The 21213-nt window shown below is 43.2% G+C and overlaps 1 protein-coding gene across 4 annotated transcripts in view; it reads right to left on the bottom strand.

Moving 5' to 3' along the window:
• Window positions 1–21213, bottom strand: part of TBC1D8 (TBC1 domain family member 8) — a 143569-nt gene that overhangs the window by 6536 nt on the left and 115820 nt on the right. For all 4 annotated transcript variants that reach the window (XM_043918570.1, XM_043918571.1, XM_043918573.1 and 1 more), the window contains 2 exons: window positions 11841–12081; window positions 10969–11034 (listed from right to left, as the gene is read on the bottom strand). In XM_043918570.1, coding sequence (XP_043774505.1) covers window positions 10969–11034; window positions 11841–12081 — 307 coding nt within the window. The remainder of the gene's footprint in view (window positions 1–10968; window positions 11035–11840; window positions 12082–21213) is intronic.

The raw sequence follows: 21213 nt of genomic DNA, 5'->3' as shown, positions 1-21213 counted from the left end.
GAGACGCTCGTCCTGTTACCTGCTCTTTCAGAGATGTACGCTACAGTGCATTAGGAAGAACAGTCCACAGAGTCTATATGATCCTTAAATGTTCTTTCAACCTTTTAAAATGAAATTATGAACTATCAATGTAATCTTGTTTTGACATTCCAGTATACCTGTAAATCGCAGCTGAGCACTATACATGGATTAAGAGACAATCCTATTAATGCTTTCACTGTGTCTCACTTCACATTCTGCACAAATTAAAAGTCAGATGAAGGATTTGCATTTGGTTATCTGAAACTCCTGATCTCAGATGTCTCTGTGACGGGTGGATAAGCGCATGGCTTCAACAGACAGACACCAGCACAGACGGCTCCCTGTGGCTTCAGGGACTAGCATTAGTCGGGGCGCACGTCCATTCCCCGTAACAGTCATCACCACTGCTATCTCATCACTTTCTAAATGGGACGCTTGTGGGGGGAAGACACCAGTTCCACTGAAAGCTGCTTATCTCTGGCAGAGGAAGACACAGACTGCTTTCAACACTGTGTGGCCTTCAGATGCACTTGACGCTATAGGCATCAAAGTAATACCATTTTCCAAATGAACTTATGGTTGCTGGGGGGAGGGGATACTGAGTTTGGGATGGACGTGTACACACTGCTACATTTAAAATAGGTAAGCAACAAGGGCCTACTGTATAGCACAGCAGGAACTCTGCTCAATGTCATGTGGCAGCCTGGATGGGAAAGGAGTTTGGGGGAGCGTGGATAATGTATATGTATGGCTGAGTCCCTCTGCTGTCCACCCGAAACCATCACAGCATTGTGACTTGGCTACACTCCAACACAAAGGAGAAAGGGAAAGATATTCCCGTCTGAGTGCAGAGCTCCAGAGAACAGCACAGAAAGAGAAGCAAGCCTTCCTCAGTGATCAGTGCAAAGAAACAGAGGAAAACAACAGAATGGGAAAGACTAGAGATGTCTTCAAGAAAATCCGAGATACCAAGGGATGCAAAGATGGGCACAATAAAGGACAGAAATGGTATGGACCTATCAGAAGAAGAAGATATTAAGAAGAGGTAGCAAGAATATACAGAACTGTCAGAAAAGGTCTTAATGACCCAGATAACCACGACGGCGTGGTCACTCACCTAGAGCCAGACATCCTACAGTGGGAAGTCAAGTGGGCCTTAGGAAGCATCACTATGAACAAAGCTAGTGGGGGTGATGGAATTCCTGAGCTATTTGAAATAGCTATTTCAAATCCTAAAAGGATGCCGTGAAAGTGCTGCACTCAATATGCCAGCAAATTTGTAAAACTTAGTAGTGGCCACAGGACTAGAAAAGGTAAGTTTTCACTCCAATCCCAAAGAAGGGCACTGCCAAAGAATGTTCAAACTACTGCATAATTGCACTCATCTCACATGCTAGCGAACTCCTGCTCAAAATTCTTCAAGCGAGGCTTCAACTGTACGTGAACTGAGAACTTCCATACATAAAAAGCTGGATTTTAGAAAAGGCAGAGGAACCAGAAGTCAAATTGCCAACATCCACTGCATCATAGAAAAAGTAAGAGAATTCCAAAAAAAACATCTATTTCTGCTTCACTGACTACACTAAAGTCTTTGACTGTGTGAATCACAACAAACTGTGGAAAATTCTTAGATGGGAATACCAGACCTGCCTCCTGAGAAACCTATATGCAGGTCAAGAAGCAACAGTTAGACCCAGACAGGAACAACAGACTGATTCAAAATTGGAGAAGGAATATGTCAAGGCTGTCTATTATCACCTTGTTTATTTAACTTATATGCAGAGTACATCATGCGAAATACCAGGCTGGATGAAGCTCAAGCTGGAATCAAGATTGCTGGGGGAGAAATATCAATAACCACAGATATGCAGATGACCCTAATGGCAGAAAGAGAAGAGGAACTAAAGAGTCTCTTGATGAAGGTGAAAGGGGAGTGTGAAAAAGCTGGCTTAAAACTCAATATTCAAAAAACTAAGATCACAGCATCTGGTCCCATCACTTCAAGGCAAATAGATGCGGAAACAATGGAAACAGTGACAGACTTAATTTTCTTGGGCTCCAAAATCACTGCGGAGGGTGACTACAGCCATGAAATTAAATGACACTTACTCCTTGGAAGGAAAGCCATGACCAACCTAGACAGTGTATTAAAAGGCAGAGACATCATTTGCTGATGAAGGTCCGTATAGTCAAAGCTAGTTTTTCCAGTAGTCATGTATGGATGTGAGAGTTGGACCATAAAGAAGGCTGAGTGCCAGCGAATTAATGTTTTGAACTGTGGAGCTGGAGAAGATTCTTGAGAGTCCCTTAGATAGCAAGGAGGTCAAACCAGTCAACCCTAAAGGAAATCAACCCTGAATATTAATTGACTGATGCTGAAGCTCCAATACTTTGACCATCTGATGCAAAGAGCTGACTCGCTGAAAAGATGCTGATGGTGGGAAAGCCTGAGGGCAGGAGGAAGAGGGGGCAGCAGAGGATGAGATGCTTGGATGGCATCACCAACTCAATGGACATGAGTTTGAGCAAACTGCAGGATATAGTGAAGGACAGGGTAGCCTGGCGTGCTGCAGTCCATGGAGTCGTAAAGAGGTGGACACAACTGAGCAACTGAACAACGATGACCAACACAAAATAAGAAGTTAAATAATAATACCATTTTCCATCATATTTTCTTCTTGAAAAAGCCAAACAGTGCCCCCCTTTACCTCTCCATGGTGGCCAGAAACAGGAATCAACTTCTAACAGCACAGACTTGCATTTGGTTCAATTAGGAATTCCAGTATACCCAAGTCATCAGTAAGATAGGAAGACCAACCAAACTCTCCAACTTGTGTCCCAGATATATAATCTAGAAAACCTCCTGAGCTGTGACACATACTGGACACTCACTGGGACTACAAATCCAATCTTAGTGGCTCCTTGACAATTTGCATAATATCAGGGGTCTTAAGCACTTAGCTTTTCTCTTTTAAAAAGTTCAATGGAGGGGCTTCCCTGATGGCTCAGTGGTAAAGATTCTGCCTGTCAATGCAGGAGACATGAGCTTGATCCCTGATCTGAGAAGATCCCACATGCTGAGGAGCAACTAAGCCTGTGAGCCACAACTACTGAGCCTGTGCTCTTGAGCAGGAGAGCTGGAGCTACTGAAGCCCGCGTGCCCCACACCCTGTGCCCTGCAACAGGAGAAGCCACTGAAATGGAAGCTGGTACATGGCAATAAAGGGTAGCCCCCTGCTTGCCACAACCAGAGAAAGCCCAAGCAAAAACAATGAAGACGGAGCACAGCCAAAAATAAATAATAAATAAAAATGAAATTATAAGAAGTTCAATGCAATCTTTTAATTTCACAAAAGGTTCCTTAGGAGGTTTATATTCTACACTATTTATATTTTTCAAAACCCTCAAGTGATATTTTCGACTCAGGATCCCAATCCAAAGAGCAGACTTACATCTAGCCTCAGCTGTCTGTCACCAAATCGAATGAGCCTGGCATCATTTCTGATGCAGCTGGCATGAGTACTGCCCAAGTTATCAGATGTAAACTATCACTTCTGGATCCTGTGAGAAGGTGACCTTTGCAAGTTTCCATAGTACAGCATCCATTTTGAGAATCTGAGTCTTCAGACTGACTGTCTCCAGTCTCTGAGGGAAGTTCTTGATCTTTCATGACTGGAGTCATCATTTAGTTCACATATTTCCACATTAGCTGATAAGCCTTCTTCATGTATGCCAGTTGGGTTATGTCCATTAATAATCTGGTCCTTAGAGTGGTGTAACGATCCTTCAGTCCCTTGGATTCCAGCAGGTATTCTGACGTATCAGCACACTCTCAAGGGCAGGAGATTATAGATTTTATCTTCAGTATCGTTTCTTAGTATAACCATAAGAAAAGGCTGACCAAAAAGTGAAGAACCAATATGGTGGACGTGACCTGGGTGCCACAACTTTTTTCTTAGACAGAGTAGTTGTCACATGCCGTGTGTCTTGATAGTAATTTCAAACACATGATTTCCCATTCCATACTACTACTCAGGTTGTCATCCACAGTGACTATTCCATGAAATCTATGGTTTTATACCAGTAGTCGTCGTTGTTGTTCAGGCACTAAAGTCGTGTCCGACTCTTTGTGACCCTGTGGACCGTAGCCCCCAGGCTTCTCTGTCCATGGGATTTCTCAGGCAAGAATACTGGAGTGGGTTGCCATTTCCTTCTCCAGGGAATCATCCCAACCCAGAGATCGAACCCTGGTCTCCTGTATCTCCTGCACTGGAAGGTGGATTCCTTACCACTGAGCTATCCATTAATATATATGGGAAGCCCATATATATTAATATCAGTACTTATGGGTCTTATCTGCAGGTAGTCTGGACGAAGCGGACAATGTCATGCAAAGATTTCATGTATTTCAGTGTTGGTGGTAGAGCAGTGAGCATAGCCGCCTTGCAAAGATCTAGTATATTTTCAGTTGTACTGCACAGACTTCGAAAGTGGAGCCATTCTGTCAATGGACTTGAACTTCCAAGGTGCAGTCTTTAATCAAGGGCAATGGAACAAAATGCATTTTGCCAAGTGACAAAATGGGTCAAATGGTACTGAAATCTTAGCATGCTCAGGACTTTTTAATATTAGTTTTCATACTAATATTATATTGAAATGTCTCCATGCAATTCCTGATTGGGATTTTTAAATAACAACCTCTTCAAATGGACTATCACCCTCACTGAGAAACTATTTGGACAAGAAGGTAGAAGCAAATGGCATTTTGCTGTACTTGATGGAAACTGCTTTCTTGCCGGTACTGAGAACTTGAATGGTTCAAATGTTTTTGGTTTACTTCAAGTGTATGATGATTCTCCCTTACTGACAAATCTGAGTTGTTGTGACAATATGGTTTCCTGAATTTTGGTTTCCTGTTTTTAGTATTTATTTATTTGGCTGTACTGGGTCTTAGGTGCAACATGCAGGATCTTTGCTGTTAGTTGCAAACACACAGAATCTAGTTCCTTGATCAGGGAAGTCCCATAATATGACTGAATTTTAAATCCAGCCATTTTTTCACATCAAGTATTTAAACATTTATACAGATATTGATATAAACTTCTCATTTATATAGATATTGCTGTTTTAGTCTATAATTATACTTCAGGATTTAAATTACAATACTGACTAAACATCATTAATGAAGCATTTATAACCTCACATTTTTCTAAGATGAATTTCTGCTTTGAATCCATACTTTGTCAGTGCACATTAATGTTTTCATGTGATCTTCAAATTTTCAATGAAGTTCACTCAGGTTTTCAACATTTTAAGTCCTTTTTAAAATAACTATCTTTGAGACTTCCCTGGCGGTCCAGTGGTTAGGACTCTGTGCTTCCACTGCAGAGGGGCACAGGGTTTGGTCCCCGGTCAGGCAACTAAGATCTGGCATGATGTACAGTGCAGCAAAATAAAACTATCTTTAATTAAACAGTAACTTGGAATCATTTATAACATCTTTCTTTTTAACTGAACTCTTTAAAGACATCTATTTTTGGCTGTGCCGGGTCCTCGCTGCTGCACAGGCTCTTCTCTCGTTGTGGCGAGTTACTCTGCCGTACACAGGCTTCTCGTTGTGGTAGCTTCTCTTGTTGCAGAGCACAGACTCCAGGTGCATGGGCTTCAGTAGCTGTGGCGTGTGGGATCAGTGTTCACAGCTTCCGGGCTCTAGAGCATGGGCTCAACAGTTGTGGCACAGGGGCTTAGTTGCTCTGAGGCATGTAGGATCTTCCTGGATCAGGGATCAAACCCATGTCTCCTGCATTGGCAGGAGGATTCTTTACCACTGAGCCACCTAACTCATCTTCTGAAAAAACTCTTTTGGACAGCAAATGCACTCTGGCATGTAAACAACCTCAGGAAGAAATCTCTACTTCTTCACCTAAAGCTGAACACAAAGACTGAAGCAGCTCCAATTTTACTTGAGTCAGCATTTTGAAAACATCACTTCACATGGATCCAGAGCAGCAGGGACCCCTCTGGGAGCCGCTCTGCAAGTCTGACAGTATATTCCCTGCATCCCGGAGTTCCCAGAAGGAACAGAGCCCACGCTGTCAGCTCCACTCTCAGCAGGCTCTCTTACAGGAAGCCTCCAATGCCTCATTCATTTGTCTTCATTTATGAATTCCAATACATCATTCTCAGTAGCTGGTTTTGATGCTTCTTCCTAATGTATATAATGTTCTTCCAGGAAGTTGTCTTATGGAAGTCCAATTAGTGCAACTAGCTGAGTAAAATGACCAATACCTACATATCGATCAATTTTTTGCAATGAAAACTCCAGTTTTAGTAATCTTCTACGATACCTGTTCATCCCTGTATCATCTGATGTGGTATCAGATCATCTGGAATATTTCTCTTCCATTTGTTAAACAATGTTGTTATGTACAGTGGAACCCCCATAAGACTGAGCTGATTTTTCAGCAGAAGCTGCAGGCCAGAGGGAGTGGCACAATACTTGCCAAGTGCTAAAAGGAAAAAAAAAGACTTCCAATCAAGAGTATTCCACCCAGCAAGGTTATTATTCAGAATTAAAGGAGAGAGAAACCATTTCCAAACAATAGATAAAGGACTTTACTACCACTGAACCAGCCTTATAAGAAAGGTTAAATGGACTTCTTTAAGCTAAAAAGAAAAAGCCCTAACTAGCAACAAGAAAGCATAGCAGAGTCAAAATCTGACTGATAATGGCAACATAGATATTGCCCCACCACCTACAGAGTTAGTAACACGGTTAAAAGACAAAAGTAGTACAGTTAAGTAGAGCATAATAGCCCAAAGGATATAAAAAAATAAAATATGTAAAACTTCACATCGAAAGGAAAATGTAGGAGGAGGGAGTAAAAACACATAATTCTTAGAATACATGTAAAACTTAAATTGCTATCAACTTAAAACAGACTGGTATAGATCTGTATAGATCTATGTATAGATATCTACATAGATCTATATATATACATAGGCTGTCATATAGTGAAACTTGTAATAACCACACAGCAAAAACCTACACAAAAGATGAGAAAGACATCTAAATCTAACACCACAGAAGGTCATCAAACCACAAGGGAAGAGAGAAAAAAGGAAAAGAGAGGAACTACAACAAGCAATTAACAAGAAAGCAGTAAGTACATGTCTATCAATAATTACTTTAAATGTAAACAGACTAAATTCTCCAATAAAAAAACAGAGTGAATGGATGAAAAAACAAGACTCATCCATATGCTGCCTATAAAAGACTCACTTAGATAGTAGGACACAAACTGAAAGTGATGGGATGGAAAAGACAGTCCCTGCAAATGAAAACAAAAAGAAATCTGGGGTGGCTATACTTATATTACACAAAATAAACTAAAACAAAAACTGGAATAAAAGACAAAGAAGGACATTACATAATGATAAAGGGGTCAACCCGACAAGAAGATACAACATGTGTAAGCATTTATGCACCCAGGAGAGGCACACCTAAATAAATAAGGCAAATATTAACAGACCTAAGGGAGAAACTGACAGCAATACAGCGTTAGTTGGGGACTTTAAGACCTCACTTACGTTAATGGACAGAACATCGAGACAGAAAATCAGCAATGAAGCATCAGCCTTAAACCACACATATATAACACACTCCATCCCAAAGTAGCAGAATACATATTCTCAAGTGCACAAGGAACATTCTCCAAGAAAACAAGTTTCAATAAATTTAAGAAGACTGAAATCATATCAAGCATTTTTTCCAAACCCATTAGTATGAAACTGGAAATCAATTACCAAAAAAACAAACAAATTAGAAAAACCACAAGTTATGTGGAGGTTAAACAACCAGTAGGTCAAGAAAGAAATCAAGGAGAAAATTTTAAAAATACCTTGAGACAAATGAAAATGAAAATATAACATTTCAAAATCTACAGGATACAGCAAAAGCAGTTCTAACAGAAATTAATAGCAATAAATGAAATAGAGATTTAAAAGACACTAGACAAAGTCAATAAAACTAAGACCTGCTTCTTTGAGAAAATCAACAAAATTGACAAACCTGTACCTAGTCTTACCAAGAAAAAGAGAGCTCAAAGTCAGAAATGAAAGAGAAGTTACAACTGATATCACAGACAAAAGATCAGAGAAACTCATATGAACAATTATACAACAAAATGAATAACCTAGAGGAAAAGGGTAAATTCCTAGAAACATACAATCTTCTAAGACTGGATCATGAACAAACAGAAAATCTCAACAGATCAACAGTACATGATGCATGGCAAAAACCATCACAATATTGTAAAGAAATTATCCTCCACTAAAATAATTTAAAAAGAAAAGAATATTGAGTCAGCAATTGATGTTGAAGCTGAAGCGCCAATACTTTGGCAACCTGCTGGGAAGAGCCAATTCATTGGAAAAGACCCTGATGCTGGGAAAGATTGAGGGCAGGAGGAGAAGGGGACAACAGAGGATGAGATGGTTGGATGGCACCACTGACTCGAGGGACATGAGTCTGAGCAAACTCCAGGAGATAATGAAGAACAGGGAAGCCTGGCATGCTGCAGTCCACGGGGTCACAAAGAATCGGACACGACTGAGTGACTCAACAACAACAACAAACAAAACCCCAGGACCAGACGATTTCACTAGTGAATTCTACCAACATTCAAGATTTAATACCTAATATTCTCAAACTCGAAAAAAACTGAAGAGAGAATACTTCAAAAGTGGTTTTAAAAGGCCTGAATTACCCACATATCAAAACCAAACAAGGATACCATAAAAAAAAAAAATAGAAAATTATAGGCCCATATCCCTAATGAAAAGAGATGTAAAAACCCCAAAGTATGAGCATATCTAATTCAAACATATATTAAAAGGATTATATACCATGATCAAGTGGGATTGATTACAGCAATGTAAGGATGTATCAACATCCATAAATCAACATGATTCAACCCACCACATTAACAAAATCAAGGATAAAAATTGTATGATTGTCTCAATAGATGCAGAAAAAGCATTTGGCAGAATTCAGTATACATTTATGATAAAAATTCTCAAAGTGGTTATTTAGGAAATGTTCAGTTCAGTTGCTCAGTTGTGTCTGACTCTTTGTAACCCCATGGACTGCAGCACACCAGGCTTCCCTGTCCCTCACCAACTTCCGGAGCTTACTCAAACTCATGTCCATTGAGTCAGTGATGCCATCCAACCATCTCATCCTCTGTGGTCCCCTTCTCCTCCTGCCTTAAGCATCAGGGTCTTTTCTAATGAGTCAGCTCTTCGTAGCAAGTGGCCAAAGTATTGGAGTTTCAGCTTCAGCATCAGTCCTTCCAGTGAACATTCAGGGTTGATTTCCTTCAGGATTGACTGGTTTGATCTCCTTGAAGTCCAAGGGACTCTCAAGAGTCTTCTCCAACAGCACAGTTCAAAAGCATCAATTCTTCAGTGCTCAGCTTTCTGAGCATCCATCCAACTCTCACATCCATACACGACTACTGGAAAAACCAAAGCTTTGACTAGACGGACCTTTGTTGGCAAAGTAATGCCTCTGCTTTTTAATATGCTGTCTAGGTTGGTCATAACTTTTCTTCCAAGAAGCAAGTGTCTTTTAATTTCATGGCTGCAGTCACCATCTGCAGTGATTTTGGAAATGTACCTCAATGTAATAAAGGCCATATGACAAATACAGCTAACATCATACTCAATGGTGAAAAGCTAGAAGCCATTTCCTCTAAGATCAGGAAGGAAACAAGGATTCCTACTTTTGCCCACTTTTATTCAACATATTACTGGAAGTGTTTGCCAGACAGCTGGGCAGGAACCAGAACTAAAAGGCACCCATAGTGGGAAGGAAGGAGTAAAACTGTCACCACCTGCAGATGACACGACACCATATGTAGAAAATCTTAAGTGAAAGTGACAGTTGCTCAGTCACGTCCGACTCTCTGCAACCCCACAGACTATACAGTCCATGGAATTCTTGCGGGTAGCCTTTCCCTTCTCCAGGGGGTCTGCCCAACCCAGGGATCAAACCCAGGTCTCCCGCATTGCAGGTGGATTCTTTACCAGCTGAGCCACAATGAAAGCAGATGACATGATACCATATGTAGAAAACCTTAAAGGTTCCACAAAAAAACTGGTGTATATGAACTCAGTAAAGTTGCACACATGCATACATACACACAATAGAATACTACTCAGCCAGAAAAAGGAAGAAAATCTTATCATTTGCAACAATATAGATGGACCTTGAGGGCATTATACTAAGCAAAATAAGTCAGAGAAAGACAAATATTATACAATTTCAGTCATATGTGCAATCTAAAAAATGAAACAAACAAATGAAACTCCTTGATACAGAGGTCAGATGGTTATCAGAGGAGAAAGCAGTTGAGAGGTGGGCAAAACAGGTGAAGGAGGTCAATTTTATGGTGACAATGGTAACGAGATTTACTCTGGTGATCACTTTCTAGTGTATACAAAGACTAAACTATTATGTTTTACACCTGAAACTAAATACAATATTATATACCAGTTTTCCCTCAATGGAAAAACAAAACAAAACAGTAAGCTACAATAACCATCTATTGAGGCAACCAGGGTTTGTCTTCCCCCACATCCCACAGGCTGGTGGTTCTCAAAGTGTGGACCTCAGACCTAGTCAATCAGAATGGGTAGGCCAGGCATCCTGTGTTACAACAGGCTGCCCAAATGATTCTGATGCACCCTCGGGTTTGGGCACCCCTGCCACAGACCACACAATACGGTACATCAAACCTGTCATCAACCACTCCAAAGCAGAAATGTCTACTGCCTCAAGTTTGAATACGTTTAAAAAGAGAAGAACCTCAAGGTCGTGCTCAAAGTTGGTCCAGGCCAAGGCACAATAGGCACAATTCTAATTTTCTACTTAGACTTTCTTACCTGGAGGGATATGCAGCCGATATAACAGTTTAATCTTCTCATTCATTTCTCCATTATACATAATATCTGCAAAATTAAAGGGGAGAGAGAGACTGAGCAGAGGCAAACGGGTCAAATCCAGGTGTCCGGGCGCAGAGTCAGTGCAGAGAGGACGCAGTGAGGCCGGTGTTTGTGACCTGACACTTCACCTCCCACCTCTCCAGACACGGTATGTGTGAAAAGAAAACGGGAAAAGAGCCGCAAGATAACCTTGGGAATCTCGTCTGGCCTCATAGCTTCGGAAAGATTTTAATTTTAGCTGCAAGAGTTAGAAACGTGGGTAGTAGGAGGGACAAACGAGGAGGCTAGGATTAACATACACACCACTATGTATAAAATAAACAACCAGAAAAGATCTATTGTATATCACAAGGAACTATAATCAATATTGGGTAATAATCTATAAGGGAAAAGAATCTGAAAAAATATATATATACACACACAAGCACATATATATGACTTGTACAACTGAATCTCTGTGCTGTGTATCTGAAATGTATACAATATTATAAATCAACTACACGTCAATTAAAGATTTTTTTTTTTTTAATGAGTTAGGAAGGTGTCTCCTAACAACCCACCACCACACCTGGGTGCCCAGAAGCACATGGTCAATGACCTTTAATGTTGAGAGCCTGGGCTCCCCTCCCCACCGTCCCCTTAGGGGTCATGAGAGGAGCCTGCAGAGGGCTTTTTACAGTCCCACAATCACACTGGGCGAGTCACAGATCTATTTCATTGAGTGGATGTGCCTGCTTCACCATCCCTTTGTCTTGTGTTCACAGACACACGTCCCGTATGAACTACTGCAGAAAAGACCCACAGAGTCATACCGAGGCAGCTCACAAATGCTTTGAATTCGATAAGGTGGTCCATGTTTTCGTCCAGAAGCCTGAAAGTCCTCTCGGCAAGGATTTCCGTGTGGGCCCCACAGGTCCACGGCGAGACGAGCTGGAATAGGCGTGCAAACTGCTGGGCGTCTATGCGGTACTGCTCTGCGTAGGGCCTGCTGGGGTCGTGGCGTGGGGCCATGGGCCGGGGCTGCTCCCAGTAGCAGCTCATCATGTGTTCTCTCTAGCAGGAAGGAGAGGGGCCTGTAAGGGGCGGTGGCTCCCCAGGGAGGCCACACACGTGAAGGAAGGCCAAAGCCAATCGGGCCTTCTCTCCTCACTTGCTTTGCAAAATTATTAAGTAGCAAATAAGCAACATTAAGACACAAAAAATGAAAAAACTAACGGTGTCATCACTTCCAACAAGACATGTAAAAGTTTCCGCTTATTACCCTGTAGTCCTTGCCTACATGAATATGTAATTTTGACATTTTTAAAATTAAGGTTTCTTTTTTTCACTGTAAATATACTTAATCAAATTTACCATTTTAATAATTTAAAAAAATTTTTTTCCTATTTTTTTGGGTCATGTGGCATGCAGGATCTTAGTTCCCTGACCATGGATTTAACCCATGCCCCCTGCAGTGGAAGCACAGTGTCTTAATCACTGGGAAGAACCCATTTTTGCAATTTTGAAATGTACAGCTCAGCTATCATCGTTTTAATGAAAGAAGTCGTACAATTTTTATTCTGATATTTTCGCTTAAAATCATATTATTCAAAAGTTTAAAACTACTAGATAAATCTACAGGCTACAAAAGAAATTAGCAATGCTGGTTACCTGTGGGGATGGAAGACAGGGGCAAGCACCCAGATCAAGAAGCAAGCCTTTTTACTACATGCTTTTTTTATATTGTCTGAATTTTTAACCACATGACTATATTAACAAGTCAAAAATTTAAAATAAAAAAAAAAGGACCATTTGAAGTCTTGGACATAGACTGAAAACTAAAGCAATCAACACTGGCCCCACCACTGATCACTGAGGACCAGTTAGGTTCTTTAGAATGTATCTTTTACACCTGTACTAAATCATCTTTGGGGACATTTTGGCTCACTGACTTGGAATCCTTTCACAACGTCAGTGCCCTCTGCCCATAAGGATGGCAGAGAAACAAGTACAGATGCTCTAATATCCAAGTGCCTATGCTCAGATGGAGACCAAAATGCCATTTATAACTTTACTGCATATTACCAGCAGCCATGGTCCTCAACAAGCCTTTGCAGAACAATAAGAAGTACTGTAAGAACTTTTAAGTGTAAAATAAAGGTCTCGTAAATTCCCATTTCTCAAAACCCAAGACACACTGTGAATTTGCATGTATATTTTTGTCATCCTGTCATGCTAGCTAGAGGCCCTCAGAATCCTATCCAGAAGAACACAGTTATAAAAGTTAAAGACCAGTGCAACCAATTTACACAGAATCCTAGAAGCTAATACAAAAATCAGCAAAGGATATGAAGAGATGATACAAGAAAGTAGACTATTAGCCAATAAACTTACAAAAGGGTATGCAACCTCACTAATGAGTACGCAAATTTAAGTTAAAATGAAATGCAATTTTCTGGGACTTCCCTAGTGGTACAGTGGCTAAGATGCCGGCACTCCCAACACAGGGGGCTCAGGTTCAATCCCTGGTCAGGGAACCAGATCCCACATATTGCAGCAAGAGTTTGCATGCCACAACTAAAGATCCCGCATGCCTCAATGAACACTGAAGATTCCACGTGCTGCAACTAAGACTCAGTGCAATCAAATAAATAAATATCTTGTAAAAAACAAAATGCAATTTTCTACAAGGCTAGCAAAATTTTTAAGTATCCATAATATTAAATGATAGCTGAGTGTGAAACATTAGGAAATGAACACTTTTAGACATCATCAGTGGAAGTGAAATTTGAAAGATCTAGAACACTTTAGCAACAGTGACTGGAATTTGGTTTGCGCATCCCTAAGGAGCCCACCCCACAGAAACAGCAGCACAGGTGTCTGGGGAGAGGCTCGAGGATGCTCTGCACAGCACTGCTTATAAAGCAGAGAAAACTGGAGACAAGACAGATGTCCTTCAGCAAGGGACAGGTGAATGAAGTGTGCTTCAGCCCTACAATCAGATTCTGCTGTCACTGAAAAAGAGTGAAAAGAGATCTGCAGATGCTGACTCGAGAAGAACGTCCATGGTAAAAACTGCAGGGACTTCTCTGGAGATCCAGTGGTCAAGACTCCATGCTTCCAATGCAGGCAGCACAGGGTCGATCCCTGGTCAGGGAAATAAGATTCCACATGCTACATGGTGTGGCCATGAAATTTTAGAAAGTGCAGACCACTGTGTGTAGCACAATCTCATTTCTATGTGGAAAAAAAAGTAAGAGTGCATTGCTTGTGTGTCTACAGAGGGATACAGTAAACAGGGAAAGAAACCAGGAATGAGATTCACCATATACTGTTAACAGTAATTACTGTGCAAAGTGGGGCTACAGGCTCGGACAGGATAAGACCCTTGAAAGTTTGCTTAGTTATTTTTCTTTTTAAATAGTGAGTGTAGGTATTACTCTACATATTATATATATATTTTTATATACATAGTATATAAGTATATTTTTATATATATACTTTGTATATTTTTGTTTCAGTTTGTGTTTTTAAATTAAGTTTCAAAAATAAAAGTATTAACCAGAACACAGAATCAGGCAAAATAATATTAAACAAACCAAATGGTCTCCAGGGCCTGATAATCCAGAAGTGAATAAATTTAGCTGAACATGAACAACAGCCGGTGAATCTCATTCCTGATTTCTTTCCCTTTTTACTGTATCCCTCTGTGGACACACACACGAGCAATGCAAGTGTGAGACAGACAGCTAGAGGGAAGCTGCCCCACGGAACAGGGAGCCCAGCTCAGCGCCCTGTGATGACCAAGGGGGTGGGGGGGAGGGGACGGTGTGCACACACAGCTGGTGCACACTGGTACACAGGGGAAACTAACAGGGGTGGGGGGGAGGGGACCATGTGCACACACAGCTGGTGCACTCTGGTACACAGCGGAAACTAACAGAGGGTGGGGGGAGGGGGCCGTGTGCACAGACAGCTGGTGCACTCTGGTACACAGCAGAAGCTAAAGAGGGGTGGGGGGGAGGGGACCGTGTACACACACAGCTGGTGCACACTGGTACACAGCGGAAACTAACAGGGGTGGGGGGGAGGGGACGGTGTGCACACACAGCTGGTGCACTCTGGTACACAGCAGAAGCTAAAGAGGGGTGGGGGGGAGGGGACCGTGTACACACACAGCTGGTGCACACTGGTACACAGCGGAAACTAACAGGGGTGGGGGGGAGGGGACCATGTGCACACACAGCTGGTGCACTCTGGTACACAGCGGAAGCTAAAGAGGGGTGGGGGGAGGGGATGGTGTGCACACACAGCTGGTACACTCTGGTACACAGCAGAAGCTAAAGAGGGGTGGGGGGGAGGGGACCGTGTACACACACAGCTGGTGCACACTGGTACACAGCGGAAACTAACAGGGGTGGGGGGGAGGGGACGGTGTGCACAGACAGCTGGTGCACACTGGTACACAGCGGAAGCTAAAGAGGGGTGGGGGGAGGGGACGGTGTGCACACACAGCTGGTACACTCTGGTACACAGCAGAAGCTAAAGAGGGGTGGGGGGGAGGGGACCGTGTACACACACAGCTGGTGCACACTGGTACACAGCGGAAACTAACAGGGGTGGGGGGGGAGGGGACCATGTGCACACACAGCTGGTGCACTCTGGTACACAGCGGAAGCTAAAGAGGGGTCGGGGGAGGGGACGGTGTGCACACACAGCTGGTACACTCTGGTACACAGCAGAAGCTAAAGAGGGGTGGGGGGGAGGGGACCATGTACACAGACAGCTGGTGCACACTGGTACACAGCGGAAACTAACAGAGGGTGGGGGGAGGGGGCCATGTGCACACACAGCTGGTACACACTGGTACACAGAGGAAACTAACAGAGGGGTGGGTGGAGGGGACCGTGTGCACAGACAGCTGGTGCGCACTGGTACACAGCGGAAACTAACAGAGGGGTGGGTGGAGGGGACCGTGTGCACAGACAGCTGGTGCACACTGGTACACAGAGGAAACTAACAGAGGGGTGGGGGAGGGGACCGTGTGCACAGACAGCTGGTGCGCACTGGTACACAGAGGAAACTAACAGAGGGGTGGGGGAGGGGACCGTGTGCACAGACAGCTGGTGCACACTGGTACACAGAGGAAACTAACAGAGGGGTGGGGGAGGGGACCGTGTGCACAGACAGCTGGTGCACACTGGTACACAGAGGAAACTAACAGAGGGGTGGGGGGAGGGGACCGTGTGCACAGACAGCTGGTGCACACTGGTACACAGAGGAAACTAACAGAGGGGTGGGTGGAGGGGACCGTGTGCACAGACAGCTGGTGCACACTGGTACACAGAGGAAACTAACAGAGGTGTGGGGGAGAGGGGACCGTGTGCACAGACAGCTGGTGCGCACTGGTACACAGAGGAAACTAACAGAGGGGTGGGGAGGAAGGGGACCGTGTGCACAGACAGCTGGTGCACACTGGTACACAGAGGAAACTAACAGAGGGGTGGGTGGAGGGGACCGTGTGCACAGACAGCTGGTGCACACCGTACACAGAGGAAACTAACAGAGGGGTGGGTGGAGGGGACCGTGTGCACAGACAGCTGGTGCACACTGGTACACAGAGGAAACTAACAGAGGGGTGGGGGGGAGGGGACCGTGTGCACAGACAGCTGGTGCACACTGGTACACAGAGGAAACTAACAGAGGGGTGGGGGGGAGGGGACCGTGTGCACAGACAGCTGGTGCACACTGGTACACAGAGGAAACTAACAGAGGGGTGGGGGGAGGGGACCGTGTGCACAGAAAGCTGGTGCACACCGTACACAGAGGAAACTAACAGAGGGGTGGGTGGAGGGGACCGTGTGCACAGACAGCTGGTGCGCACTGGTACACAGAGGAAACTAACAGAGGGGTGGGGAGGAAGGGACCGTGTGCACACACAGCTGGTGCGCACTGGTACACAGAGGAAACTAACAGAGGGGTGGGTGGAGGGGACCGTGTGCACAGACAGCTGGTGCACACTGGTACACAGAGGAAACTAACAGAGGGGTGGGGGGGAGGGGACCGTGTGCACAGACAGCTGGTGCACACTGGTACACAGAGGAAACTAACAGAGGGGTGGGGGGAGGGGACCGTGTGCACAGAAAGCTGGTGCACACCGTACACAGAGGAAACTAACAGAGGGGTGGGGGAGGGGACCGTGTGCACAGACAGCTGGTGCACACTGGTACACAGAGGAAACTAACAGAGGGGTGGGGGAGGGGACCGTGTGCACAGACAGCTGGTGCGCACTGGTACACAGAGGAAACTAACAGAGGGGTGGGGGGGAGGGGACCGTGTGCACAGACAGCTGGTGCGCACTGGTACACAGAGGAAACTAACAGAGGGGTGGGGAGGAAGGGACCGTGTGCACACACAGCTGGTGCGCACTGGTACACAGAGGAAACTAACAGAGGGGTGGGGGAGGGGACCGTGTGCACAGACAGCTGGTGCACACTGGTACACAGCAGAAACTAACAACATAAAACACACTCCAGTTCTTTTAAAAAGCACACTTCTGGAATATATTAACACAAGGCACTGTTTCAGGTCCTGGGTGTGTCCCAGAGTAGCCCCTGACACCAAGTGTATGTTATGTTGTTCCCATCTCACTTGGAGACAGAAGACTAATAAAACTGTCCTCAGTTTCAGAGAATAAGGGACAGATGTCACAAACATGGATTTATATAATCTAAAACACTGCTTCATCAATCTGGATGGGCCTTGAGGGCATTATGGTAAGTGAAATTAAGTCAGAGAAAGACAAATACTATATGATCTTGTAAGTGGAATCTAAAACAATATAACAAATCATTCCAGTCATACAGAAGGATCAGATTCGTGGTTTTACCAGAGGCAGGAGCTGGGGGTGGGTTGTAGAATAAGATGGTGGGGATCAAAAGGTACAGATTCCCAGTTAAAAGACAAATGAGTTGTGGAGATGTATGTATACCATGATGACTATACTTAGCACTGCTGTATGGTATATTCCAAAGTTGCTAAGAGAGCAGGTCCTAAAATTTCTCATCACAAGAAAAAAACCATTTTTGTTGTTTTGGGGTTTGCTTTTTTTGTATCTATATGATTATACAGTGGAAGTGACAAATAGATTCAAAGGATCAGATCTGATACAGTGCCTGAAGAAATATGGACAGACGTATTTTAACACTGTATAGAAGACAGTGATCAAAACCATCCCCAAGAAAAAGAATGCAAAAAGGCAAAATGGTTGTCTGAGGAGGCCTTACAAATAGCTGTGAAAACAAAAGAAGTGAAAAGTAAAGGAGAAAAGGAAAGATATCTGAATGCAGAGTTCCAAAGAATAGTAAGCAGAGGTAAGAAAGTCTTCCTAAGTGTACAACGCAAAGAAATAGAAGAAAGCAATAGAATGGAAAAGACTAGAGATCTCCTCAAGAAAATCAGAAATACCAAGGGAGCATTTCATGCAAAGATGGGCACAATAAAGGACAGAAATGATATGGACCTAACAGAAGCAGAAGATATTAAGACTAGGCAGTAAGAATACACAGAAGAACTATACGAAAAAGATCTTCATGACCCAGATAATTAGAATGGTGTGATCACTCACCTAGAGCCAGACATCCTGGAATGCAAAGTCAAGTAGGCCTTAGGAAGCATCACTATGAAAAAAGCTAGTAGAGGAGAACTATTTCAAATCCTAAAAGATGATACTGTGAAAGTGCTGCACTCAATATGCCAGCAAATTTGGAAAACTCAGCAGTGGCCACAGGACTGGGAAAGGTCAGTTTTTATTCCAATGCCAAGGAAGGGCAATTCCAAAGAATGCTCAAACTACTACACAACTGCACTCATCTCACACACTAGCTAAGTAATGCTCAAAATTCTCCAAGGAAGGCTTCAACAATATGTGAATTGAGAACTTCCAGATGGTCAAGCTGGATTTAGAAAAGGCAGAGGAACCAGAGATCAAACTGCCAACATCCACTGGATCATAGAAAAGGCAAGAGAATTCCAGGAAAGCATCTACTTTTGCTTCACTGACTATGCCAAAGCCTTTCTTTGACTGTGTGGATCACAACAAACTGGGAAATTCTTAAAGAGATGGGAATATCAGACCACCTTACCTGCCTCCTGAGAAATCTGTATGCAGGTCAAAAAGCAACAGTTAGAACTGGACATGCAACAACAGACTGGTTCAAAATTAGGAAAGGAGTATGACAAGGCTGTATATTGTCACCCTGCTTATTTAACTGATATGCAGAGTACATCATGACAAATGCTGGGCTGGAAGAAGCACAAGCTGGAATCAAGATTGCTGGGAGAGTTATCAATAACCTCAGATATGCATATGACACCACCCTTATGGAAGAAAGCAAAGAGGAACTCATGATGAAGGTGAAAGAAGAGAGTGAAAAAGTTGGCTTTAAACTCAACATTCAAAAACTAAGATCAGGGCATCCAGGCCCATCACTTCATGACAAATAGACGAGCAAACAATGGAAACAGTGAGAGACTTTATTTTTTGGGCTCCAAAATCACTGCAGATGGTGACTACAGCCATGAAATTAAAAGACGCTTGCTCCTTGGAAGAAAAGCTATGACAAACTTAGCATATTAAAAAGCAGAGACATTACTTTGCCAACAAAGGTCTATATAGTCATAGCTATGGTTTTTCTAGTAGTCATGTATACATGTGAGAATTGGACCATAAAGAAGGTTGAGTGCCGAAGAATTGATGCTTTTGAACTGTGGTGTTGGAGAAGACTCTTGAGAGTCCCGTGGACTGCAAAGGAGATCAAACCAGTCAATCCTAAAGGAAATCAGTCCTGAATATTCATTGGAAGGACTGATGTTGAAGCTGAAGCTCCAATACTTTGGCCATCTGATGCAAAGAGCCAACTCATTAGAAAAGATCCTGATGCTGGGAAAGATTGAAGGCAGGAGGAGAAGGGAATGACAGAGGTGGATGAGATGGTTGGATAGCATCACCAATTCGATGGAGATGAGTTTGACCAAGATTTGGCAGATGGTGAAGGACAGGGAAGTTTGGCGTGCTGCAGGCCACAGGGTTGCAAAGAGTTGGACACGACTGAGCAACTGAATAACAAATGACATGATAGATGTTAACCTACTGTGAATCATTTTGCAATATATGTAATTCACTATGCTGTACACATTCAATGCTGTAGGTCAATTATATCTCAATGAAACGGAAAAAAAAGAATTGTATTCAGGCAAAAAAGAAAGATGACTTAAATTCAGAATAAAAATGGATTTAACTAAGTACACACTGTTCATCTTTAGTAGGAAAGAGTCTGTAAAAGAGACAGTCAGAGAAGACTGTTTGCTGTTAACACAGAGAACAGTCACACCTGTTCATCCCAGGCTTAGGAAAGGACGCAGTGAAGTTAAGGCACAGACTCTTTAATCCTTAATGAGAACCTATCACATATCTACTCAACGATGTACGGGTATCTCTGTGTGGCCCTTTCCCTGGGAAAGTGAACCTCTGGTTCAAAAGACAAGAGACACATTCAAAATCCAACTAGGGAACCTTATACCTTGCAATGACCCAGAGGGATGGGATGGGGAGGGAGGTGGGAGGGGGGTTCAGGATGGGGAACACATGTCCACCCATGGCAGATTCATGTCAGTGTATGGCAAAAACCACTACAATACTGTAAAGTAATTAGCCTCCAATTAAAACAAAAACACAAGCATTGAGATATACGAAGTCAGAATGGATGTATGTATATGTATGGTTGAGTCACTCTGCTGTCCACCTGAAGCTACAATATTGTTAATCAGCTATAAAAATAAAAAGTTAAAGAAAAAGAATACTCCCTAATAAACATCTGGAACACCAAAACTAATTAATTAATTAAATATATGAGGTCAGACTACAAAAGCCAAGGAAATTCAGAGAAGGCCGGGAGCAAGAGCTGAGGAGGGGGACAGTCTGAGGGTTGTTCTGCGGGGCGTGAGGACGACCCTGGTGCGCGCAGGAGGGGCCTCAGGCTGTAGCACAGAACGAGACCCCACGCCTGCGATGCTGTTTCCCTGAAATTGTTATCTAGAAACTGGCACTGTACTCACAGTTAGCATTTGCAGTTAGCCCTCCACAAACGAAGGGCCTGCAGAGCTAACAACAAACACGAAAATAAATTTCACCCACATCGTTCACAG

This window comes from Cervus elaphus, chromosome 11 (assembly GCF_910594005.1).
Source record: "Cervus elaphus chromosome 11, mCerEla1.1, whole genome shotgun sequence".
Classification (NCBI taxonomy): domain Eukaryota; kingdom Metazoa; phylum Chordata; class Mammalia; order Artiodactyla; family Cervidae; genus Cervus; species Cervus elaphus.
This window is presented reverse-complemented; position numbering and strand designations above follow the sequence as displayed.